The 26,198-nt window shown below is 44.3% G+C and overlaps 1 protein-coding gene across 21 annotated transcripts in view; it reads left to right on the top strand.

Moving 5' to 3' along the window:
- The window catches only part of FRYL (FRY like transcription coactivator), a 383,738-nt gene that overhangs the window by 261,928 nt on the left and 95,612 nt on the right, over nucleotides 1-26,198 (top strand). For all 21 annotated transcript variants that reach the window (XM_030563429.1, XM_030563431.1, XM_030563418.1 and 18 more), the window contains 5 exons: nucleotides 2,666-2,925; nucleotides 5,856-5,996; nucleotides 9,275-9,443; nucleotides 14,808-14,892; nucleotides 23,442-23,554. In XM_030563429.1, coding sequence (XP_030419289.1) covers nucleotides 2,666-2,925; nucleotides 5,856-5,996; nucleotides 9,275-9,443; nucleotides 14,808-14,892; nucleotides 23,442-23,554 — 768 coding nt within the window. The remainder of the gene's footprint in view (nucleotides 1-2,665; nucleotides 2,926-5,855; nucleotides 5,997-9,274; nucleotides 9,444-14,807; nucleotides 14,893-23,441; nucleotides 23,555-26,198) is intronic.

Below are 26,198 nucleotides of genomic sequence, written 5' to 3'. Positions count from 1 at the left end.
TGCTGAGGGAAAAATCTCTGACAACTGTGCACTGAGTGTGCTGACACCTGAAATAGAATGGATATGTACAGCACATTTGAAGCACAGTAGCTACGGAACAATTAGTAACTTTCTTTTTCAGCTGTTGGGTCTTATCACCTCCTGAATGAAGTCCATGTCTCACTTATGGATGCAAAAACATCTTTGTGCTGAGACAGAGTTCAAGATCTGTCAAACCTATGTGCTCCTGTATTGCTGAATGGGTCAGAAACTGGACTCTCTCTAGCAGACTTGGAACAGCTACAGGCATTCCATATGTCCTGTCAGCGCCAAATCTTGAGCATGTAGTGGTTTGACTTTTTGGATATGTTAGACATGCAATGGTCTGGCATACTTCAGTCACTCATTTATATTAAAAAAAAAAATGGTATTGTGTGCTCTTTGGCCATGTCAACAAGATGGACGAAAACATGCCAGCACCCTGCTTTCAAACTCTCCTTGACACATGAAGAGGTGCACACCTGATTCAACCTGGCATTGCCCATGAGACAGCCTCAAAGATTCATGAATACATAGGATTGAGTCAGATCTGGAAGCTTCGCTACATGATGTCTGGTGCAATGCTGTCAACCGTGGTTGCTCTGTCTGGTGCAACGATCCTTAGTAGACTCTGTGTTTTGATGGTTTTTGAAATTGCTACATAATTAACTGTTTTTAATAAAGAGAGATTCCATGTATGGACTTCCTTCTTATAATTTGACAATTCAAGTTTTACTTAATATTAAATATGAATGTATCAGTTGATACTACCTACACTTTCAGCATTCCAATTCAGCAATATAATTTTGTTCAGCAAAAGGGCTTATTCAGTTGAAATCTGCATCCTTCATTTGGATTATGATGACAAATTTGTTCTCAATTAAATAAAAAAATTAATGGTAATTAATCTCACTGTTAAAGAATAATAGGGTACCATTTATTTAAATATTTTTGTTTTTTTACATTTTCAAATATATTGATTTCAGTTGTCACACAGAATACAAAGTGTACGGTGCTCAGTTTATATTATTTTTATTGCAAATATTTGCACAGTTAAAAACAAAAGTATTATTTTTCAATTCATCTAATACAAATAATGTAGTTCAATCTCTTTATCATGAAAGTTGAACTTACAAATGTAGAATTATGTACCAAAAAAACCCTGCAATCAAAAATAACAACATTTTAAACATCAGAGCCTGTACCTCCATTCAGTCCTACTTCTTGTTCAGCCAATCGCTCAGACAAACAAGTTTGTTTACATTTGCAGGAGATAATGCTCCTCACTTCTTGTTTACAGTGTCACCTGAAAGTGACAACAGGTGTTTGCGTGGCGTTGTAGCCAGCGTTGCAAGATATTTACATGCCAGATGCGCTAAAGATTCATATGTTCCTTCATGCTTCAACCACCATTCCAGAGGACATGCACCGTGCCAATGACGGGTTCTGCTCGTTAACTATCTGAAGAAGTGCGGCCCAACACACATTTGTTTTCATCATCTGAGTCAGATGCCACCAGCAAAAAGTTGATTTTCTTTTTTGGTGGTTCAGTTCTGTAGTTTCTGCATCGGAGTGTTGCTCTTTTAAGCCTTCTGAAAACATGCTCCACACCTCATCAATCTCAGATTTTGGGAGGCACTTCAGATTCTTAAATCTTGGGTTGAGTGCTGTTGCTATCTTTAGATATCCCACATTGGTACCTTTTTGCATTTTGTCAAATCTTCAGTGAAAGTGTTCTTAAAATGAGTAACATGCTGGGTCATCATCCGAGACTGCTATAACAGAAATATGTGGCAGAATGGGGGCAAAACAGAGCAGAAAACATACAATTGTCCCCCAAAGAACTCAGTCACAAATTTAATTAACACTTTTTTTTTAAACGAGCATCCTCAGCATTGAAGCATGTCCTCTGGAATGAGCCGAAGCTTGAAGGGCATACGAATGTTTAGCATATGTGGCATGGAAATACCTTGCGATGCCGGCTATAAAATGACAATGCAAATGCCTATTCTCACTTTCAGGGTGACATTGTAAATAAGAAGTGGGCATCATTATATCCCGTAAATGTAAACAAACTTGTATGTCTTAGCGATTGGTTGAGCAAAGGAAATAGGACTGAGTGGACTTGTGGACTTGTAGGCTCTAAAGTTTTACATTGTTTTGGTTTTTTTGAGTGCAGTTATTTAACAAATAAAAATCTACATTTGTAAATTGTACTTTCACCATGAAGAGATTGCACTACAGTACTTGTATGAGGTGAATTTAAAAATATTTCTTTTGTATACCATTTTTACAGTGCAAATATTTGTAATAAAAAATGTGAAGTGAGCACTGTACACTTTGTATTCTGTGTTGTAATTGAAATCAATATATTTGAAAATGTAGAAAACATTAAAAATATTTAATAAATTTCAATTGGAATTCTATTGTTTGAGTGTGATTAAAATGGGATTAATCATGATTTTTTTATCACAATTCATTTTTTGAGTTAATTGAAAGAGTTAACTGTGATTAATTGACAGCCCTAATAATAGTATTAATTTATTCTTGTGCGAAATACTAAAACTATAAATATACTGTCGCAGAAACTTTTCTAGTAATATTTATGGATTTGTATTTTATGTATGTATTTATTTTTGAATAACAGAGGTAAGCCAGAGAATTCAAACAGCACGCCCTGCTGGGAGACAGGTGATGCTGCACTATTTGCTACCATGGATGAATAATATTGAGTTGGTAGATTTGAAACCTTTGCCAACAATACGGCATCAAGATGAAGATGAAGAGGATTCTTTAAAAGACAGAGAAATTATGGTAAACAGCAGGCGCTGGCTACGAGGAGAAGGCTGGGGATCACCACAGGCTACTGCTATGGTTTTAAACAATCTGATGTATATGACAGCAAAGGTAAAACCAGTCTTTTGATATTTCTTGTTGTTTGATTCAGAGAATTGTTAAATCCAGAATGGGAAGAGGGGCAGTATAGGGCTACTGATACCAATTAGTGAGCTTTTATTAGCAAGCTGTTTTAGGCAGTATGCAATTCTTCATTAGTATGGTTGTCAGCTTATGCAAAAATTTTCAAAAGCCAGTTCTCCAAATTACTTGTGGGTCTGGGAGCTACCAAATAAAGAAGCGCACATGGCATGCTGTTGAGCCTAGAAAAATAACAACAGCTTATTTTTAATAAGAATGTCTTAATGATTACAAGCTTAAAATTGCTGTCCCATGATTTAGATATCTAGATAGATAACTACCTTGTGTAACTTAAAAAACAGCAACCCAACAAACCAGCAAACCTACCTAAAAACTAGTGGTGAGAGAACCTCAAAGGAATTGTTCAGATTGTGTGTGTCTTCTCTGTTTCTTTATTCTCCCTGGATGATTTGTTTGTCATTCTGTTTCTTGCTGCTTCCAGATAAACAGGTTTTCTTTATATTCTCTCTCCATTTAGTAAACTACATCTTTTTCCCTCCTTCCTTTTGTCCCCTTAGAAACCAAAGTTCTGAGAGTGATGTGGAAGGGTGAGATACAAGAGAGGGTGGTGGTGTGGGGTAATCCTGTTGCTGGTAGCTGACGGAAGGCTGTCCACTTTCCTTGTCTCATTTATTTTCTGTATCACAGCAGAGAGAAAGGGACGGTAAGGGTGCCTTTGCTTCTCTGCCCAGTGGCTCCTAGAGGTGAAAGGCTGGCTTTTTAAATTTAAAAAATTCAGGTAGTAAGTGGTTTCTGGGACATTGTGTAGGACTGTCAGTAGCTGGGATGCATTAGTAAAACCTCAGCAGTGGCAGCTAAATCTGGATAGCTGACAAGTATGCATGGCAAACTACAGTAAAAGCTTTGTTATCCAGCATGTTGGGGGAATGAGGGTGCCGGTTAGTCAAAAATTTGAGTTAACTAAGAGTTGTATTTACAACTGAATACCAATTTTCAAAGAATTAGAATATAATAAAATTAATAAAGTATAAAATAGTATACCGATACTCACCAATCCAGTAGTACTGCATTGCAGAGTGGTTGGTTTCTTGAAGCACTTAGGTATCAGAGGGGTAACCGTGTTAGTCTGGATCTGTAAAAGCAGCAAAGAGTCCTGTGGCACCTTATAGACTAACAGAAGTATTGGAGCATGAACTTTCGTGGGTGAATACCCACTTCGTTGGATGCATGTAGTGGAAATTTCCAGAAGCAAGTGTGTGTGTATATATATGCAAGCAAGAATCAGTCTGGAGATAAAGAGGTTAGTTCAATCAGGGAGGAAGAGGCCCTCTTCTAGCAGTTGAGGTGTGAACACCAAGGGAGGAGAAACTGCTTTTGTAGTTGGCTAGCCATTCACAGTCTTTGTTTAATCCTGAGCTGATGGTGTCAAATTTGCAGATAAACTGAAGCTCAGCAGTTTCTCTTTGAAGTCTGGTCCTGAAGTTTTTTTGCTGCCGGATGGCTACTTTTAAATCTGCTATTGTGTGTCCAGGGAGATTGAAGTGTTCTCCTACAGGTTTTTGTATATTGCTGTTCCTAATATCTGATTTGTGTCCGTTTATCCTTTTACGGATGGACTGTCCAGTTTGGCTGATGTACATAGCAGAGGGGAATTGCTGACATATGATGGCGTATATTATATTGGTGGATGTGCAGGTGAATGAACCGGTGATGGTGTGGCTGATCTGGTTAGGTCCTGTGATGGTGTCGCTGGTGTAGATATGTGGGCAGAGTTGGCATCGAGGTTTGTTGCATGGATTGGTTCCTGAGTTAGAGTTACTATGATGCGGTGTGTAGTTACTGCTGAGAATATGCTTCAGGTTGGCGAGTTATCTGTGGGTGAGGACTGGCCTGCCACCTAAGGTCTGTGAAAGTGAGGTGTCATTGTCCGGGATTAAACAAAGACTATGAATAGCTAGCAAACTACAGAAGCAGTTTCTCCTCCCTTGGTATTCACACCTCAACTGCTAGAAGAGGGCCTCATCCTCCCTGATTGAACTAACCTCGTTATCTCCAGCCTGATTCTTGCTTGCATATACATACCGGCCTCTGGAAATTTCCACTACATGCATCCAACGAAGTGGATATTCACCCACGAAAGCTCATGCTCCAATACTTCTGTTAGTCTGTAAGGTGCCTCAGGACTCTTTGCTGCCTGTATAGAAAACTTTAGCTGTAATCATATGACACTACATATACTATGGGTGTCCACCCAGATCACTAAAAACTCGTTTAACAGGAAAACTATACTGAACATAACTTAATCTTTCTTTGATTCAGAAGGCACTTCAGGCTCTTGCAGTGCCTCAGGGTCATCATTATCGACGTCAGTTATAACTGTAGATGTAGAAGGTGTAGGAGATTGGGCTGAATCTGTAATGACCCTATGACACAACCTGAAAGCTGCTTTTTTAAATAAATTCCTGGTATCCGCTTGCTTACTTGTCTTCTGCCTCTTTTGCATAAAAGTAAAGTGTAGAACATGCAATTGTATAACCGCCTAGGCAGTATACTAGTCCCCGTTACTAAACTGAAGATTTGTATTGGGAAAGAATAGAAATGCTTGATGATAGAGCTTTCTAGTTGATAAAGTGCCGGATAATACAGCTTTTTCTGTACATTGTTGTTATTTGCTCACTGTAGTGACCCTGAGATAATTACTTGTATTTGGGGAATATATTAAAGGGGATGAGCATTCAGAGAAGCTTCAGTGTACAGAAATAGATAAAACATAGTAGCTGCTAATAAGAGTTTGTTTCCTTTTTCTCAAGCCTATTAAACTTATTCAATAGAAAATCCTTGCTTGAAGTTATTTGTATTATTGAACTTTACAAAAGGGATATCTTAATTTTGTTTTCTAGTATGGTGATGAAGTGGCATGGTCAGAGATAGAGAATGTCTGGACTACTCTAGCAGACAGCTGGCCAAAGAATATGAAAATAATTTTGCACTTCTTGATCAGCATTTGTGGAGTAAATAGTGAACCCAGCCTCTTGCCTTATGTAAGTGCTTGGTGCTAGAGTCTTCCCTCACGTTCTTATTTCTTTAAAATGTTATTTTGTGTATTTAGCAACTCCTCTTTGAAGACCACTAAATAGATGAATAGTAATGTAAAGGGTCATGATATCCCATTCTAATACAACATGAGGCTGATGCCGTCCCATTGTATCACAATGTGACAACTCAATGCTGTGACCAGTTCAAATTCAATGTCTCCTATTTTGCAGTCTCTATTTCAAATTATCTTCCAAAATGCAAATATTCTCCCAATGAGAAGACTTCCCCTTTCTGGTATAGTTGTATTTTTATAAATGAATTCCTCTATTCAGAAATGCATGATGATTTTTAATACTATGTTTCACTCCCTCTTACCGTATTCTGTGTTCTTGCACCACCATATAGTGCTGTATCTTTAAAAGAAAACTCTATTTTGACTAGGGATTACAAAGATAAGAAGTGTTTCTCATGACTGAAAATTAATAAATGAATGATGGAATACTGCAAGGGCTGCCTGCAGACCTGTAGAATTATGGAAACCTTCCAACGGTGGAAGGGCATAGGAATTATTTGTGGGTGGAGACAAGGGGTTACTGGGTGAGCAGGCCAGTTTTACCAATGGATTTTGAGAGAAGAGCAGCACTGTTCAGAATTTTGTGGAGTAATCAATAACAAGGAACGTGGTGCCAATAATTCCTTCCAACTTTTAATGAGGGAATTCCAGCTCAAATACCTCACATCACAACCCAGTATAATCTCATATATATGTTGAACCATGATGACAAAATCACCCCCCATGGTACTCTTCATTAGAGAGCCTAGAGAGCAATTGTTTGCCACTAACCTCTGAGTTCAAACAGAAAAATCAGAATGGAGATACTGAGGAATGACTCCATCCAGTTTCTAGGATCTCTAGATGCCTCAAGATAAATTCAAGATCATTATTATCTAGGGTTGCCAACTTTTTAATCGCAGAAAACTGAACAGCCCCTGCCCTGCCCCTTCTCTGAGGCCCTGCCCCCCACTCACTCAATTCCCCCCCCACCCATTGTTCACTCTCCCCCACCCTTACTTGATCATTTTCACAGGGCTGGGGAAGGAGGTTGGGTGCAGGAAAGGGTGAGGGCTCCAGCTGGGGTACAGGCTCTAGGGTGGGTCCAGAAATGAGGTGTTCAGGATGTGAGAGGGGGCTCTGGGCTGGGGCAAGGGGTGGGGGTGTGGGAGGGGGTGAGGGCTGGTGGTGCAGACTCTGGGGTGGGGCTAGGAACGAGGGGTTTGGGGTGGAGGCTGAGAGGTTCGGAGTGCAGGGAGGCCTCCAGATGGGGGTGTGGGCTCTGGAGTGGGACCAGGGATGAGGGATTTGGGGTGTAGGAGGGGGCTATGGGCTAGGGCCGATAGGTTCAGAGCACAGGATGGGGCTCAGGGCTGGGGCAGGGTGTTGGGGTGCAGCAGATGGTACGGGGTTTGGGCTCCAGGAGGGAGTTTGGCTGTTTGAGGGGGCTCAGGACTGGGACAGGGGGTTGGGGTATGGGAGGGGGTGGCGGGTTCCAGGGAGGAATTTGGATTTGGAAGGGGGCTGAGGGCTGGGGCAGGGAGTTGGTGTGCGGGAAGGTGTGAGGGATACAGTCTCTGGGCTCAGGCATATCCCAGGAAGTGAACGGCATGTCCCTCCAGTTCCGGGGGGAGGGGGGCAGAGGGCTCCATGCGCTGCCCCTGTCCATAGAGGCCTTCCCCGCATCTTCCATTGGCCATGGTTCCCAGCCAATGGGAGCTGTGGAGCTGGTGCTCGGGGCGGGGGCAGTGTCTGGAGTCCCCATGGTTTTCTCTAGGCTTAGAAGCTGGAGGAACATGCTGGCGGCTTCCTGGAACCTGTGTGGAGCTGGGTAGGAAGCCTGCCAGCCCCACGCTAACCAGACTTTTAACAGCCTGGTCAGCGGTGCTGACTGGAACCACCAGGGTCCCTTTTTGATCCAGTGTTCTGGTCGAAAACCAGACACCTGACATCTCTAATGTTATCAGAGGCTGCTGAAAATAGTAAAAGAATGAGCAGTCATTTTATCCCTAACTAGAAAACTATTGACAGTCTTCTGTTTCTCAGCATTGAGTTAGAAGTACTTTTTTTCTTTATTTCTTAAAGAATATAACTTACAATAATTTCCTGAAATAAGACCTCATATAGGTCCCACATTGACTTAATATGCAATTAATAATAATATATTTCTTTTAATTAGTTGTTTAAGATCATGTTAAAACATATGAAGGACTCAAACATCTTGAGATTTAAACATATGCTGTGTTGCAATATTAGCACTTAAACAAGAAAAGTGGTGCAAATAATGTATGTAAAATAAAGTTCACACTATATCATCATTAAAAGGACTCTGTATAGGGCAAAAGTATAGGTTTATTAAAACGTGATTTTACAAAATCTAACTGAAATGTGTTTCATTGTTTTTTTTAAAAGGTATTTCAATTAAATCATCACTTTTGTTTCGATTTAAATATGTCTCTGCAGCATACACAACAAACATGTGAGAATCAGAAAGTGAAACTGGATAAAAACAAAAATGAAACTTTATATTTGCATTTTCATTGTCCAACTTAAATTAAATGCAAAAAGTAAACAATCACAATAAATGATGAATATTAAAGTCTGTCAAAATTTAAAATTTTGCATTTAAAATATTAATAATCTAATGTGGTTTTTTTTATAACACTGGTAAGGAATTTTTTTTATCTTCATGATATCTCAGTAAGGAATACTGTCTTTGTTTATATTTCTGATGTTTATTCCTAGTGACAGATCATAGAATCATAGAATATGAGGGTTGGAAGAGACCTCAGTAGGTCATCTAGTCCAATTCCCTGCTCAAAGCAGGACCAACAGCAACTAAATCATCCTAGCCAGGGCTTTGTCAAGCCAGGCCTTAAAAACCTCTAAGGTTGGAGATTCCACCACCTCCTTGGGGTACCCATTCCAGTGCTTCACCACCCTCCTAATGAAATAGTGTTTCCTAATATCCAACCTAAACCTCCCTCGCTGCAACTTGAGACCATTTATTCTTGTTCTGTCATCTGCCACCGCTGAGAACAGTCTAGATACTTATGTCATTATGATTTACCTTAGAACTAGAATAGATTACATAAATCTTCATATGCAATAAATAGTAAATGGTATATAGCTAAAGGCAAAGGATTGTGGTGTACAGTTCACCTTCTGTTTTTTCCTCCTCTTTAAAAAACAGAAATTCAGTCTCTCATATATTTCTATTTTTAATGACAGGTGAAGAAGGTTATTGTTTACTTGGGTAGAGATAAAACAATGCAACTATTGGAAGAATTGGTGAGTGAACTACAGCTTACAGATCCAGTCAGCTCCGGAGTCACTCATATGGATAATCCACCATATTACCGCATCACTTCCAGTTACAAAATTCCTTCTGTCACTTCAGGTGAGAATTCGTTTGACTAGGCTTTTTCTGCGTTTCAGTTGTTATTTTCTATTGTTATGAGTTAACTGGAACATTTTAAATGCAGTACAGGCACAACAGAATTAATATAAACAAATAAAAAAGCTTTGTTTTTAAAAAAAATTTTTAAAACAACCAGATTTATTGAAACCATTAAATGTCAGATTCACCATTCCTTGTACATACAGAGATCTCGTTAATGTTAAAAAATGCAAGACTGATCTTAAGTGATTACTGATTTTCAGACAGATTCTCTTTGTGTGAGCATATGTGTATGTTAAGCCTTGTCTGCACTCAAAACTTGCACTGGTTTAACTAAAGTGAGTTTTTAAATCGAGGTAGTTAAACTGTTGGGAATTCTTAAATCAGTTTACACAGGTTTATACCGATATAGTGTAAATTGGTAGCGTACTGACATAAGCAAAATCTATATTTAAGAGTGTCAAGATAGGAATTTGTACCAATTTAAATAAATAATTAAAAATAATGTTCATTAAACTGGTGCAGGTTGTTTGTGTAGATAAAGACCTTGGTTTCTACAAATTAAAAAACAAACCTGAAGACTTAAAAGGACACTTTATTTGCAATGTGCCTCAGTCCTACATCTTGCTGAGCAATCAGGCTCTGATCCAGCAGAACACCTAAGCATCTTATTTTTAAACAAATAAATAGTCTGAATGGCTGCATGTACTCTAAGTTAAGAACCTTTATAGGACTGAGCCCATGGATAGGATTGCCTGGCATCCGGTTTTCAACTGGAATGCCTGGTCAAAAAGGGACCTTGGTGGCTCCAGTCAGCACAGCTGACCAGGCCTCTGAAAGCCCGGTTGGTCACGGTGGCCAGCTCCGTGTGGCTCCCAGAAGTGGCTGGCATGTCCCTCCTGATCCTAGGCACAGTGGCAATCAGGGAGGCCCTGCATGCTGCTCCTGTCTGCAATGCAGGTGCTACCCCCAAGCACCATCTCCACAGCTCCCATTGGCTGGGAACTGCGGCCAGTGGGAGATGTGGGGGTGGCGCCTGCAGATGTGGGTAGTGTGCAGAACCCCCTGGCGACCCCTGCGCCTAGGAGCCAGAGGGACATGCCTGAGGTAAGTGCTGCCTGGAGCCCACACTCCTTTCCCCCTCCCCACCACAACCCTACCCCAACGCTGAACCCCCTCCCTCACCCAAACTCCCTCCCAGAGTCTGCACACCGTCCCGCACTCCAAACCCGTCGGCCTCAGCCTGGAACACCTTCTTGTACCCCAAACCCCACATCCCCACCCCCACCCTAGAACCTGTACCCCCAGCTGTAGCCCTTCCTGCCACACCCCAACCTCCTGCCCCAGCCCAGTGGAAATGAGCAAGTAAGTGAAGGCTGGGGGAAAGCGAGCAGTGGAGGGAGGGGGAATGGAATGAGTAGGGATGGGGCCTCGGAGAAGGGGCAGGGCAAAGATGTTCGGTTTTCTGCAGTCAGAAAGTTGGCAACACTACCCATGGATCTGTGGCAGATTCTCCAATCTCTGGAACTGTGGAAGACAGCCATAAGGCTGCTTTCTGAAAATGCTCTCACCAGCTCTTTTGCATGGTGTAGGCTTAGGGCATGTCAGCATGGTCATAGCATGCGGTGCTGCAGAGTTTCTAGACAGCACTGTGGCTAATTGGCAGCCTGAGGAATCTGTTATAATAAAAGCAGCCCCCTTCCTTCCCCCCAAATTATGCCTGAGGTCTGTCCAGGCCCTGAATTGCTCAGGCCAGCGACCTTTGCTTTCCTTCCTTTGGGCTGCAAGTTCTATGCTCATAGACTCATAGACTTTAGGGTCTGAAGGGACCAATATGATCATCTAGTCTGACCTCCTGCACAAAGCAGGCCACAGAACCCTACCCATCCACTTCTATAACAAACCCCTAACCTATGTCCGAGTTATTGAAGTCTTCAAATTGTGGTTTGAAGACCTCAAGCTGCAGAGAATCTACCAGCAAGTGACCCATGCCCCACGCTGCAGAGGAAGGCGAAAAACCTCCAGTGCTTCTGCCAATCTGCCCCAGAGGAAAATTCCTTCTCGACCCCAAATATGGCGATCAGCTAAACCCTGAGCATGTGGGCAAGACTCACCATCCAGCACTCAGGAAAGAATTCTCTGCAGTAACTCAGATCCCATCCCATCCAACATCCCATCTCAGACCACTGGGCATACTTACCTGCTGATAATCAAAGATCAATTGCCAAAATTAAGCTATCCCATCATACCATCCCTTCCATAAACTTATCAAGCTTAGTCTTAAAGCCAGATATGTCTTTTGCCCCCACTACTCCCCTTGGAAGGCTGTTCCAGAATTTCACTCCTCTAATGGTTAGAAACCTTCATCTAATTTCCACATTGGTACTAAGCTTAAATAATTCCTCTCCCTCCCTAATATTAATCCCTCTGATATATTTATAAAGAGCAAGCATATCCCACCTCAACCTTCTTTTGGCCAGGCTAAACAAGCCAAGCTCTTTGAGTCTCCTTTCATAAGGCAGGTTTTCCATTCCTCGGATCATCCTAGTAGCCCATCTCTGAACCTGTTCCAGTTTGAATTCAGCCTTCTTAAACATGGGAGACCAGAACTGCACACAGTATTCCAGATGAGGTCTCACCAGTGCCTAATATAACGGTACTAACACCTCCTTATCTTTGCTGGAAATACCTCGCCTGATGCATCCTAAAACCGCATTAGCTTTTTTAATGGCCATATCACATTGGCGGCTCATAGTCATCCTGTGATCAACCAATACTCCAAGGTCATTCTCCTCCTCTGTTGCTTCCAACTGATGTGTCCCCAATGTATATCTAAAATTCTTATTATTAATCCCGAAGTGCATGACCTTGCACTTTTCACTATTAAATTTCATCCTATTACTATTACTCCAGTTTACAAGGTCATCCAGATCTTCCTGTATGATATCCCGGTCCTTCTCTGTGTTAGCAATACCCCCCCAGCTTTGTGTCATCCGCAAACTTTATTAGCACATTCCCACTTTTTGTGCCAAGGTCAATAATAAAAAGGTTAAATAAGATTGGTCCCAAAACTGATCCTTGAGGAACTCCACTAGTAACCTCCTTCCAGCCTGACAGTTCACCCTTCAGTACGACCTGTTGGAGTCTCCCCTTTAACCAGTTCCTTATCCACCTTTCAATTTTCATATTGATCCCCATCTTTTCCAATTTAACTAATAGTTCCCCATGTGGAACCGTGTCAAATGCCTTACTGAAATAGTGATAAATTAGATCTACTGCATTTCCTTTGTCTAAATAATCTGTCACCTTCTCAAAGAAGGAAATCAGGTTGGTTTGGCACGATCTACCTTTAGTAAAACCATGTTGTAACTTGTCCCAATTACCCCTAACCTCAATGTCCTTAACTACTTTCTCCTTCAAAATTTTTTCCAAGACCTTACATACTATAGATGTCAAACTAACAGGCCTATAGTTACTCGGATCACTTTTTTTCCCTTTCTTAAAGATAGGAACTATGTTAGCAATTCTCCAATCGTACGGTACAACCCATGAGTTTACCGATTCATTAAAAATTCTTGTTAACGGGCTTGCAATTTCATGCGCCAGTTCCTTTAATATTCTTGGGTGAAGATTATCTAGGCCCTCCGATTTTGTCCCATTAAGCTGTGCTTCTTAAGAGTTGCAGCACAGGATCTACCCTTGTCTTCATGTCCATCTGTAAATCATCCCACTTAAATTAGCATTAAACAATAATAAATTATAAGCATTTTTGCAGTAAACTGTAAAAATGTGACGTGCAGGGGGAAGAAACACAGTACAAAAATCCAAAGTGCTGATAAACTTCACTATAAGTGGAATGGCAGATGCATTTATATTAAAATTGCCTAACACTTTCCGTTACCACCCACTATTTTATGTATTGATTACAAGTTGGCCTTAAAAAGAAATGGCTAATACTAACTACAGTACAAAGATAGTATTTTTGCACTCTAATTTCTGGTTTATTTACATTGTTGTTAATTCATGTTAATTCACATGAATTAACGTCAGACCCCCTAAAACCTTCAATTTAGACCATTTCTGCATTTGTGGAGGCTACATGTAGCTACATGCTGAACTGAAAGACAGGCTGTGTCCACATTCACTGCTGTATGGAGCTACGCGCTGCAGTGAAAGTCTCCGGAAGGGGGCAGCAGTGGGGAGCAGCTTCTCACTGCCAGAGCGTTTCACTGAAGCAAGAAAAGGCTCTGATGAGGGAGGCAGCAGGTAAAGGCTCTGGCAGCTCCCTGCTGCTTGAGCTTTTCCTCTCACTGCTTCCATCCACTAGAAGATTTCGCTGTAGCGAGGAAAGGCTCTGGCAGAGGGTAGCAGCCTGAGTCTTTTCCTGTCACAGTGAAAGGCTCTGATATCAGGGAAGCAGCGGACACTACACAGTTAAAAATAGTAGTGTAGTCATGGAGGAGTGTAGAGAGCTGTGTGGTTTATATAGCCTAGGTTTCAGGCATCTAGGTCATTCTACTCAGCTAAACTATGCCTCACCATCTGCACTGCTCTTTATATCCATGCTGACCAGGTGTGCAGTATCTGTACTCTAAGCACTGCCGTAAGTGTAGACATACCCTTAGAGATATGTGGCATGTAGCATATAGGAAAGGAAGAAATACATATCTAAAACCTTTTACAAAAGATTAACTTTCTACTAAATGCACATCATAAAGACTTGAACACAAATTCTTTACATACACACACAAACTAAACATATTAGTAAATACTATTTCATAAGCATTAGTGACCTTGCTATCAAAAACTTTCAGGATCTCTATCATAGTGAAAATGTTTGTTTATAGCAGCCCATATTTTTAAATCTAAATTGTAACCATTGTTTTTTTAAATTGATAGTCCTTAATTTATATTTGAACGTATTGCGATAAAGTGTGATGAACACTTAGGTAGTATCTACATCTCAATATAATGCGTGAGGTGGGCCCAGGTCAGCTGACTTGGGCTTATGGGGCTGTCATTGTGGGGCTATAAAATTACAGTGTAGATGTTCAGGCTTGGACTGGAGCCCTGAGACCCCCAAGGATTCCCAGAGCCTGGGCTCCAGCTGTAGCACAAACATCTACACTGTTATGTTATAGCCCCACAGCTGGCCCCCAACCCCCTGAGGCCCGAGTCAGCTGACCCTGGCCAGCCACAGGTGTCTTTTTGCAGTATAAATGTATCCCTGCGGCTCTTTTACAGTACTACTTTAGTACAAAGAAAACACAGATCCAGGATTTTCAGATACATTCATACATTGCATAAATGTTTCAATATTTTTACCTATCCTAAGTTATTTTTCTCTTTGTCCTTAATTTACAGGTACTACTTCCAGTAGCAATACAATGGTTGCGCCTACAGATGGCAATCTTGACAATAAGCATACAAAAGATAGTATTGAAGAGAAGTAAGTATCTCCTCAAAGAGCAACAGTACTGAGTTCTTGACTACTTATAACCAAAGCAAATAACTGCAGTCTGATTGATTTCTTAGTTTACACTATATTATTGTTGCAGCCAATCAGATTATGTATTCAAATCTCTGTTTCCTGATTGATTTATTAGGAACCAACAAAACATATATTCCTTGACCTCTAATTTACTCTTCCAGCTTTGTGGATGCTCCCTGTGTGGCCCTTCTATTTAAATCTATCTGAGCTATAAAAACAGAGCTGCTATAGTATCAGCCCCATAGGTTTTGTGGGGCTTTTTGTTTGTTTTTAAAGGTTTTCCTGCATGGGGAAATTTACAGCGGAACTATATCTGTAGAATTTCTCCAGTATAACTCCCCATGTTGATGCTATTATTCCACTATAAAAGTCCTTTTTTCTGATTTAGTTTTTGTCACTTTGAAAACAGTATCAGCTAAAGCGGAAAAAGGCATTCTTACTCTGGAATAAGAGTATCCACGCAGAGTTTTATACTGCTATTACTAAATTCTTATCCTTATGCTGGTAAACTTTCCAAAGCATCCAAGTCCCATGTTATAACAAAACAAAACAAGTTAGTTCTAATGGACAGGACTGTCTGGAGGGCAGTTTGCCTCGAGCCCCCTGTTTGAGAGTGCCCCCAAACAGAGTGGTGCTTTGACACCACACTCCAGGTCACAATGCTATTGAAGTTTTACCCACTGACCCCTTGTCCCCAGTCATGACAGAGGGGCAAGAGGTCCACACCTGAGTGGTGCTGTGATCCCGTCAGATTGCAATAACCATAGCAGGGAGCTGGGTCAAGCCCTGTGAGACAGGAGCTGCTGTTGCCGGGTGAATGTGGGACAGGCTTATTCTCCAACTGTCCCGCAGCCCTCCCCTCAGTGTTTGTTTTTGTACCATTGGTGGGGGGCCTCAGTTTCAGATTTTGCCCTGGATCCCCAGAAACCTCTGTGTGGCTCTGCTAAAGGAGAGCTCTCCAGATATTTTGTTGAATCTGTGCAAGATTCTGAACTTTGCTTCTAAGAGATGTAACACAGAACTTCAGCCCAGGAGGATGGGCAGCTCAGGTGGCTTTTAGCCACCTTTGCACCTTCCCATTCTTCAGCTATTCTTGGGGCTGGAGAGGACTCCAGCTAAGATAGACAGTGCTGGAGGCCTGTCTGAGTTCCAGCAGTTCCTCTGGGCTGACTTCTGAGCTGCATCATTGTCCAGAATCTCTGCATGTGTGCATGCTTCAACTACATTCATAATACACACCTTTTACACCCAAACTTGCAAGTGGGGTGGGAGGGTCTTTAGGAAGCAGCCATGTAACTGTCTTCCACAGTGCTTGTGCTAGGGGAATCCTGTACTGGCTGGAAAAGAGGTTTTTAAGGATCGTTTATGCTGCTTTGACCGTTTCTTACAGCAAAAAAGGGCTAGAGTGGGGGGGTGAGGATCTCATCCTGTGAATATCTGCGTCAATTCATATATTGACTTTATGTTTTGGTGAATGATAAAATCAACTTGAGTGTAAGCTCCTTTGGGGTAAGAATCACTCTTGTTATGTTTGTAAAATGCCCAACACACAAGCGCTTAATAATTATTCTTCTTTGAGTGATTGCTCATGTTTTAGTCCACAGTAGGTGTGCGTGCTCGCCACGTGCATTGGTGCAGGAAGTTTTTCCCTTAGCAGTACCTGTACTGGGAAAGTACCATGGCGACCCCTGGAGTGGCGCCTGTATATCGTGCTATAAGGGGGACCGTGCACTCCCCACACCCTCAGTTCCATCTTGCCACCAGTGAAGCTAGTTGGAACTTTGTGCTCCAGCTCTGCTGCAGTCCTTCTACTCGACCTTAGTGGTACCATTTGTGGAATTGTTACTTCAGTTGTTAGAGTGGTCCCGGGGCGACTCCTGTCACCATTCTATGCCTAGGAGTGACCTGCATGCTGCGTGTGTCCGCTGCCTGAGTGAGACTCACATCAGCGAATGTTGTAAGATCTGCAGGTCATTCAAGCAGCGGACCAAGAAGGAGAGAGACATTAGACTCCGTGCTCTCCTGATGGAATCGGCGTTGGCCCCAACTCCGGCACACCGGGCGGACTTGGCACCTGCTGCCGCATCGTTGGCACGTAGCTTGGCCCCCTGTACCAGCCAGCACTGCTCCCCCTCCAAGAAACAGGGAAAAGCCCCTACCTCGCAGCAGCGCCGGGACAAGGAAAGAGGGGAGGCTGGTTCCACGTCGGGCAGCCCACAGTCCCCCCCAGGCTCAAGGCCTCCAAATTGTGTTGAGTGGAGCAGCCCGGCGCCATCCACGTGCGCATCTCCATTGGTGCGGATGCCGTCAACGCTGGAGGCGATGCAAGCTGCGAAAGACATCATGAGTCTGCCGGTTCCAGGCGTGCAGCCAGTGTCGGGCTCCTGGTCCCGGAGCAAGCCTCCATTGGGTGCCCATCAAACCTCTCCTGCGGGTCGTAGTTTCCAGTCGGAGGACCGCTCCCCACACCATTCAGTGCTCAGCAACCAGTCATCCTGCAGCTCTCATCCTCCCTCTATGGTGACCAGGCCATTCCGGTCACCGCCCGGACAGGAGTCTCGGGGAACCTCTACACCACCTGCCAGCAAGCACAGGTGTCGAGAGAGGCGTCAGGAACATTTCCCTTCGCGACGCGACTACCGCAGCCGGTCTTGACGGGATAGACGCTGTTGTTCTCGTTCCAGTTCCCGCTCAACTAGACGTCGTGCTCGAGATTCCCCTCGCGATGCCTCGGCACAGGGGCACTGGAGCTCCCACTGCTGTCATGGGTACCGAAGCAGCACTTCGGGCGGATACCATTCCTCGACATCAAGGTCCAGGTCCTGAGGGAGGCGACATCGCAGGCACCGCTGCTCATACCATTCCCATGAGACCCTGCACTCGACGGTGACCTCGGCCTTGGCACCCAGCCGCCCATCCTTGGTGTCCGTGGCTCAGCTGGGACAACTACCACCACCAGGCCCTCAACTGGGTCAGTGGCAAGGGACCCCATGGCAGGGACAGTGGTGCCCATGGGCACCGTGGCTGCCAATGGCCGCCCAGATGGGGGCCTGCTCATTCGTCGGAGCATCTCAGGCTCCATCAGCCTCGTCTGGCCACCTAAGAGACCACAAGTCAGCAGACCCATGCCCAGACTCGGATCTGGGGCTTTACCCCCTGGTACTGACCGAAGCCCATGGTTCTGTGCCGGATCTTTCCCCGGCACCAGACGACACCATAATGACTCCTCTGCCATCAATCCCTCATGAGGATTTTAAGGCGCACCAAGACCAACATTTCCAACACCCTGTGGCAAACTCATGCCTCTTTGGCCCCAATCTGCAAGAAGGCTGAGAGGAAGTACTTTGTGCCGGCCAAGGGCCATGGGTACCTCCTGTGGAAAATTGACCACACGGTTGGTTTTGGATCAGACAGCCTGAGGCACCTTTATTGCTATAACAAGACTACTAGATTACAAGTATGCATACAGGGAGTGACAGCGTAACTCCACGCAAGAGGTAGGCTGCTCTGCCCTTTACAATTTTTACCAAGCTTATAAAGGTTAAAACCGCAAAACGTCACATATAAGCATGCCCATATTTGGGTTTATATTGCTAACACTGAAAATTAAAATTAATATTTTACCATAACTGGCATAAAATATTGCAAATCAACAAGCTATTTCAACATGTTTCATGTGTTCTGGCAGTGATTGTGCTGGTCATTTTGTGTCCTCTCCCTGTGGTTACCTAAGTAAGCAATATTTACCACACTATACTTGCCTAAAATTGAGCTGGCCCCTCAAGGGACCTTCTGTCCTCCTCCCAGTTCCTCTTTTGTCAGTGTGTCATACCCCATTTCTTCATACCTTAATGCTTAGTATGCTAATAAACCCATATGCAGGCCTCGGGATCCAGACAAACAAAACTGGTTTTATTTAGCATTTGTTTAGTTAGAGCCCGGAGCCTACACACAGGGGCCTGCAAAAACAATTGCAAAATTCATTTAACTATAAAATAATAGCAAAGCTTATCTAACAAGGCCGGGGGGGGGTACATTTTCTATCACTCTGTTCCCACTCGGCACCTAACTCACTTGTGGTAGAGTCGGTAAATCACAGAGAGTGACAGGGCCAGCCTGCACCTACGCAAAAATAAGGATGCCAGACGACTGGACTTCTTTGGTAGAAAATGTTATTCCTCGGCAAGTTTCCAGCTCAGGGTAGCCAATCACCAGGCCTTACTGAGCAGATATTACTTTAACCTGTGGGAGTCTCTGCCTAAGTTTGAGCCTCTCTTCCCAGACCGGGACAGGAAGTACTTTAAGGCTCTAATGGAAGAGAGGGCAGCAGCGGCTAAAGCGGCCCTGCAAGCGGCGTCGGATGCAGCCAACAGTGCAGCCCACTCGATGGCCTCAGCGATTTCCATGCGCAGGGCGTCGTGGCTCCTCCTGTCTGGAGTATCGACGGAGGCCCAATCTCTTATTCAAGACCTCCCATTTGATGGGAAAGCACTCTTCGTGGACCAGATGGATGTCAGACTGCATGGGATGAAGGATTCCTGCACCACCTTGCAGACCTTGGGCCTCTGTTTCCCTCTAGCTAAGGACAAGGCCACACCACATCCATCGGCTTAACCTGCGAGGAGCAGATACGAGCCCCTGTGTAAGAGACTGAGAAACCAAAAACGCCGGTCTCAGAGGCAGTCCCGCTCCACCCCTCAGCTTGGGCAAGAGGCAGGGAAAGAGGCGGTTTTGACCATTTGCAGGGGGGCACTGGGCCAGTTGCCAGGGAGACTCCCCAATTCATAGTTTATGTTCTGCAACCAATTGTCTGCCTTTGCATGGCGTGATCTCACATAACATTGGACCAGTCGGTCCTCAGCACCATTTCCAAAGGCTACATGTTGCAATTCACCTCACTTCCACTAAACCACCCCCTCTCCCCTGTAAGTCCGGGGGACCCAGAGCAGGCCCACCTCCTAGGGCAGGAGGTGGACTGTCTACTGCACCTAGGAGCGGAGGAAAGAGTACCTGTAGAATTCCAGGGCAAAGGGTTCTACTCCCAGTACTTTGTGATCCTGAAGGCAAGGGGGGCCTCAGGCCCATCCTGGACCTGCGGGATCTAAACCATTTCCTGGCTTGCTCCAAGTTCTGCATGGTGTCCCTGGTCTCTATTATCCCCTCTCTGGACCCCGGGGATTGGTATTCAGCCCTGGACCTTCAGGATGCGTATTTTCAAATCTATATTTTCGAGGGGCACAGGCACTTCCTCCTTTTCCTAGTGGGGATAGACCACTACCAGTTCGCAGTCCTCCTGTTTGGCCTATCCACGACACCCAGGGTTTTCACGAAGTGTATGGCTGTGGTAGGAGCCTACCTCAGGCAAGAGTAGGTACAGATCTTCCCAAACCTGGACGATTTGGCTTCTCAAGGGCGACTCTCATTCTGAGGTAAATACCCATATACAGCTGGTCTGGTCGACATGTGCTGGTCTCGGCCTAGTGGTGAACGAGGACAGATCAACCTTACTTTCAGTTCAGCGCATAGAGTTCATTAGGCTGCTGCTGGACTCCTCGAGGGCCACAGCCTCTCTCCCCCTGGACACGCTCGAGACCATAAGAGATCTCATTGCCTCAGTCATGGCTTTTCCATTGACAATGGCAAGGGCGTGCCTTCGAATTCTAGGACACATGGCGACATGTATGTACGTGGTCCGCCATGCCGGGCTCTGAATGAGGCCCCTCCAACTCTGGCTAGCCTCCCAATTCTCCCAGGCCCAGCATGGGCTAGACAAGGTTCTCACGGTTCCGTCCCCGATACTGGCTTCCCTGCAATGATGCCCTTACCCAAGCAATATACTACAAGGGGTTCCCTTTCAGGATGCCAACCCCTCTTTGGACCAGGTGACTGATACGTTGGACCTGGGTTGGGGAGCCCACACAAGAAACATACAAACCTAGGGGACGTGGTTGATCCCAGACTTTCCCTTCACATAAATGTCAAAGAGCTCAGGGCAGTGCGGTTGGCATGTGTGGCCTTCCACACGCACCTTCGTGGCAAGGTGGTCAGGGTCCTCACGGACAACACTGCCGCCATGTACTACATCAACAGGCAAGACAGGACTCACTCCCTAGCCCTCTGCTAGGAAGCCCTGAGCCTATGGGAGTTCTGTATAGCCCACGATATCTCCCTACAGGCCATACACCCTCCTTGGTGTCCACAATATGCAAGATCATCGCCTCAGCAGCGTTTTCTCCCCTTAGTACGAGTGGTTGCTCCTCTCGGAAGTCACTCACCAGCTCTTCCAAGAGTGAGAGTTCCCCAGGTTGACCTCTGTGGAACCCACCAGAACTGGCATTGCCCCCGGTTCTGCTCAAGGGGTGGAGTGGGGAAGAGTGTGATCTCTGATGCATTCCTCCTGCACTGGTCGAGCCAGCTCCTTTACGCTTTCCCGCCTTTCCCCCTCCTCGAGAGAGTCCTACAAAAGGTAAAAGCAGGCAAGGTGAGGGTCATCCTCATAGCCCGAGCATGGACCTGCCAACACTGATATGGGACCCTCCTTTGCCTGTTGGCGGCCTCCCCGAGGACACTGCTGCTTCACCCAGACCATCTCTCCAGGATGGGGGTTGCCTCCTCCATTCCAGTCTAGTCGCACTCTGTCTGACAGTGTGGTTGCTCCGTGACTAGATGAGGAGGAGGGCAGGTGTTCAGAGCAGGTGAGGCAGGTCCTCCTGGAAAGTAGGAAGCTGTCCACCTGCCGGGCGTTCATGGCAAAGTGGTCCAGGTTCTCCAAGTGGGCAAGTGAGTGAGGAGTCTTCCCTTCCTCCGCACCTCTCCAACTTATCCTGGACTACCTCCTGTCCCTTAGGACCCAGGGACTGGCACCTGCCTCCGTCAAGGTACACCTGGCGGCCATCTCTGCCTTCCACCTGCCGGTGCAAGGGCATTCAGTCTTTTCCCACCCTATGACCTCCCATTTCCTGAAGGGCCTTGACCGTTCATTCCCATACTCTAGACCCCCTGTGCCGCAGTGGGACCTGAACCTAGTTTTGTCCCGACTCACAGGTCCTCCCCTTTGAGCCCCTGGCCACGTGTTCCTCGTCTCACCTCTCATGGAAGGTAGCCTTTCTTGTAGCAATCTCGCAGCCTGACGTGTCTCAGAACTCAGGGCCTTGACCTCGGAACCCCCTATATGGTCTTCCACAGCGACAAAGTCCAGCTCCGCCCACATCCAGCGTTCCTTCCGAAGTTGGTCTCCGCCTTCCATAAGGAACAGAGCATCTTTCTTCCCGTGCTCTGTCCTAAGGCCCATTCCTCCAACAAGCAATGCTGCCTCCACATGCTCCATGTACTTAGAGTGCTGGCCTTTTATCTGGATCGGACCAAGCTGTTCCAGAAATCTTTGCAACTTTTTGTTGCCTCGGCCGAGCGGGTGAAAGGGCAACCTATCTCCACCCAGTGTCTTTCCCGCTGGATCACCTCGTGCATATGCACGTGCTATGGTCTGGCAGGGGTTCCCCTGCCACTGATCGTCAGGGCACACTGTACGAGAGCTCAGGCCCCATCTACTGCCTACATAGCTCATGTACCTATCCTAGACATTTGTAGAGTGGCTTCTTGGGCCTCTGTTCACACGTTTACTTTGCATTATGCGATTGTCTCCCAGTCTAGGGATGACGCTGGGTTCAGCAGGGCAGTACTCCATCCTGGCCTATTGTGAACTCCTACCCACCTCCAACAGGTGTGGCTTGGAATCACCTACTGTGGAATACACATGAGCAATCACCTGAAGAAGAAAGGACAGTTACCTGTTCCGTAACTTGCATTCTTTGAGATGTGTTGCTCATGTCTATTCCACACTCCACCCTCCTTCCCCTCTGTTGGAGTTGTCTGGCAAGAAGGAGCCGAGGGTAGGGGGAGCGTGTGGTCCCCCTTATAGCGCGAGATACAGGCGCCACTCCAGGGGTCGCCGCAGTGCTCTCCCAGTACAGGTACTGCTAAGGGAAAAACTTTCAGCATCGGTGAACGTGGTGAGCACGCACACCTACTGTGGAATAGACATGAGCAACACATCTCGAAGAATGCCAGTTATGAAACAGGTAACTGTCCTTTCTGTTTCCCTTTGAGATAACTATTTAACGTCAGTTTCAGGGAATATTTACCTCTCTATCATGTTTTACTACAAAATATTATGTTCAATGAATGTGTTATATAATATGTACATAAACATTGTATTCAGCTAGATATTAATGCAGATGTTTTAAAGAAATATACTGTTGCAACAGATTGTCTCATGATACCTGAAGTGGAACTGATACACTGGAAAGTGCTCTTGACTGATTTAATAGATGGTGACTGGTTAATTTAGGTACCATATCACAAAAATTTATAATTGTCTTCATAATATAAATTATTTTGCATAATGCATAGTTATATTGAAAAGAAACCCTTGTGTAAAGCACTGAATTGCTATATCATTTTACCACGAAACACGCCTGTTATTAACACTCATGTATTCATTTGTTCAGCTATGTGCATCTGGATATCTACAGTGGATTGAACAGTAATTTGAACCGCCAGCACCACAGGCTAGAATCTCGCTACAGCAGCAGCTCTGGAGGATCATACGAAGAGGAAAAAAGTAATATATGTTTTAAAATATTTGAGTGAATATAGCCTATAATTTTCACAAATATTAAAAACTGTTGGGTAAAGATTATAGGACAAATTCACATGCATTCAGAGAGTGTGACCAGGGACTCTAGGGAACAAGAGATGAGAAGGAAAAAGCCATTAGGGACCTAGTATTGTTTATTTATGTATATATGTATTTATTTGTTGTAAAAGGTTATTTTAACCATTAATTTAGATTTATGATAGGTTTGCTCTTTCCTGTTTAAAAAGCTGGAAAGGGGTGAAAATCTCTTCTCCAACCCCACTTTGCATGCTTACTATGAAGTATGGGCACACCATCTGTGACTGGTTTTATATCCCCCCCCCCCCCCAAGTAATGGTTTCTGCCCTGAAGTGCTTACTAATTTAAATAATTTTGACAACATTAGGGAAGACCAAACAGAAGCAGGAGAATGGGTATGATGTGAACAAGGGTCACAAATTCAAAATCCTAAGCTATTTTAGGGATAGTGCATACTTTTTTTTTCTTTTTTTGGGGGGGGGAGAGGTTAATATCTTTGGTTCCTACCTGTATTAAAAAGTGTTCCTTTCTGTTCACCAGCATTACCAAACCCTTCTGTGGGATAATTTTCTGTTTGATTACTGAACCTATGGCATCTTCAATCCTTACCTATTTGCCTGTTGATCTAAAATTTATGCATCATTTTATTAGACTCTTCAATTTTTGTCTGAAGTCCCTGCCCAGGCACTGTATACTTTAACTCGCAGTCTCCCATCCTCCTTCAACAATAACCCCCTTTCCTCATCCTCCCTGCAAATGCCAACCCTGACTATTTTGTGACTTCTCTGTACCCTGCCTATCCTTGCAAATCATAAAGTTCATCTACTTTGTCATTTATCTCCCAGATCCTAAATTCAAATTGATCATCTACCAAAAACAGATGCTTCTTGGTACTGTGTACAAATGATGGAGCAGCATTTTAATATTTGTGGTTTTCATTTTGATTTCATCTGTGGCTATACCACTTTTAACCTACATATCTCATTATGAATGGCATATTTAATGTGCAAGTATTATTTGGTTGATGGAATGTGAATTAAAAGTTGAAAACAATGAAGAAAAACCAGTATTTTAAAGATAAAATTTCAGGAGTGCTTTGCTCATTGCCATACCTTATTTTCATTTTTTTTTTTAAAGTAACCTGCCTACATTCACTGCATCAGTTTCAAAAACAACAGACACTCTTGGAAGCAAGGGGGAAATTCAGCATACCCCACCACAGGTGCACAAGTTTCCAAATACCATAGAAATGGCAGGTTCCCACTGCAAACATGTGGACTGGGACACAGAGAACATGCAGAACCACGCTGTCCGCCTGCCATGGAAGAGACGAGAGTATTTGCATCTTGTTTGTGGAGTGGTAGGAAAATGGCTAGTAGAACAGCAAAACATGTGTATTCACTGGCTTAGTACAGGATGCTCAGAAGGCTGGATCTGTCATTTATAGCTAATAGACTGTTATAGCATCGGAAATGATCAAGCTACCTCCACCCCACCGACAGTTAAGATACAGAGTTCCATCAAACCCAAGTCTTCAGGCTTCATTAATGGACATGATTTTTTCCTACTTACATCAGCCTTAATATCAGGACAACAATATCAGGACAGTTATTTTCGTGTGATTCAATGCTATGCTATCTTCACCAATGTCATATTCCTTCTAGCTTTCAGGTCTCCCAAAGTCAGAATCCAAGTTACTGTTCTTCAAGTATTTGTCAAAGTGGATCCCACTGTAAATATGCATGCACCTTGTGCATGCAAGATCAGATTATTTAAAATAGCAGTGTCCATGGGGGCCATGCATGCATCCAGAGCAGCCTTGACCTTCCTTATGCTTGTGACAGCAAGACAAAGCCTAGCAAACATCCAACCACTATTTTTCTTAGAGACTTTAAAATGTTAAAAAGAAAGCTTCATCTTCACATACCTATTGAATTGGACATTCAAAAGAGAAAAGAAGAGGAAAAAAAGAGAAACTGCCTGTGTTTCCCCTGTACAGTGGAGTGAAGTGCTATACTTTTGGCAAACTAAACTTTCAGGATTTGTACCCTGCCCATCCTGTGACACACTGATCCCCATCTAGGATGGACACAGGTGATGTTTCTTTTACCCAGGGGAGAGCCACACCCTGGATAGGTTTTGTTCAAGTTCTTTTCCTTCAGAATCTGCAAATAATCTTGGAACTCTTGGCTTGAGGCATATCTGCTAGAGAAGTGCCTGCAGGTCTGTTCATACCCAAAGGTGACAGTCGCTAGCAGAGCAAAGCTGGAAAGCCAGCATCAGCCAGCACTCCCTTGAGCACACATCATACCTGCAGATCAGGCAGTGGAAAGAGGGTGAAGAGAGCAGAGGCAGAGCCAGCACCACTGACTTCAGTGCCAACTGCTTCATCTTTGGCAAATAGGGTGACCAGATGAGATGAAGAAAATATTGGGACACATGGGAGGGGAGCAGGGTCTGCTGGTGGAGGGGGGAAAAAAAAAGCTGAATGCTGCCCGCAGAGCGAAATATCGGGACAAATTGCATCCCGACCAAAGATCGGTTGGGACGTGGGTCAACCACCAAAATATTGGAACAGTCCCAACATCTG

Source organism: Gopherus evgoodei, chromosome 5 (assembly GCF_007399415.2).
Source record: "Gopherus evgoodei ecotype Sinaloan lineage chromosome 5, rGopEvg1_v1.p, whole genome shotgun sequence".
Taxonomy (NCBI): Eukaryota; Metazoa; Chordata; order Testudines; family Testudinidae; genus Gopherus; species Gopherus evgoodei.
The sequence above is the reverse complement of the archived record's forward strand: the minus strand, read 5'-3'. Positions and strand labels throughout refer to the sequence as shown.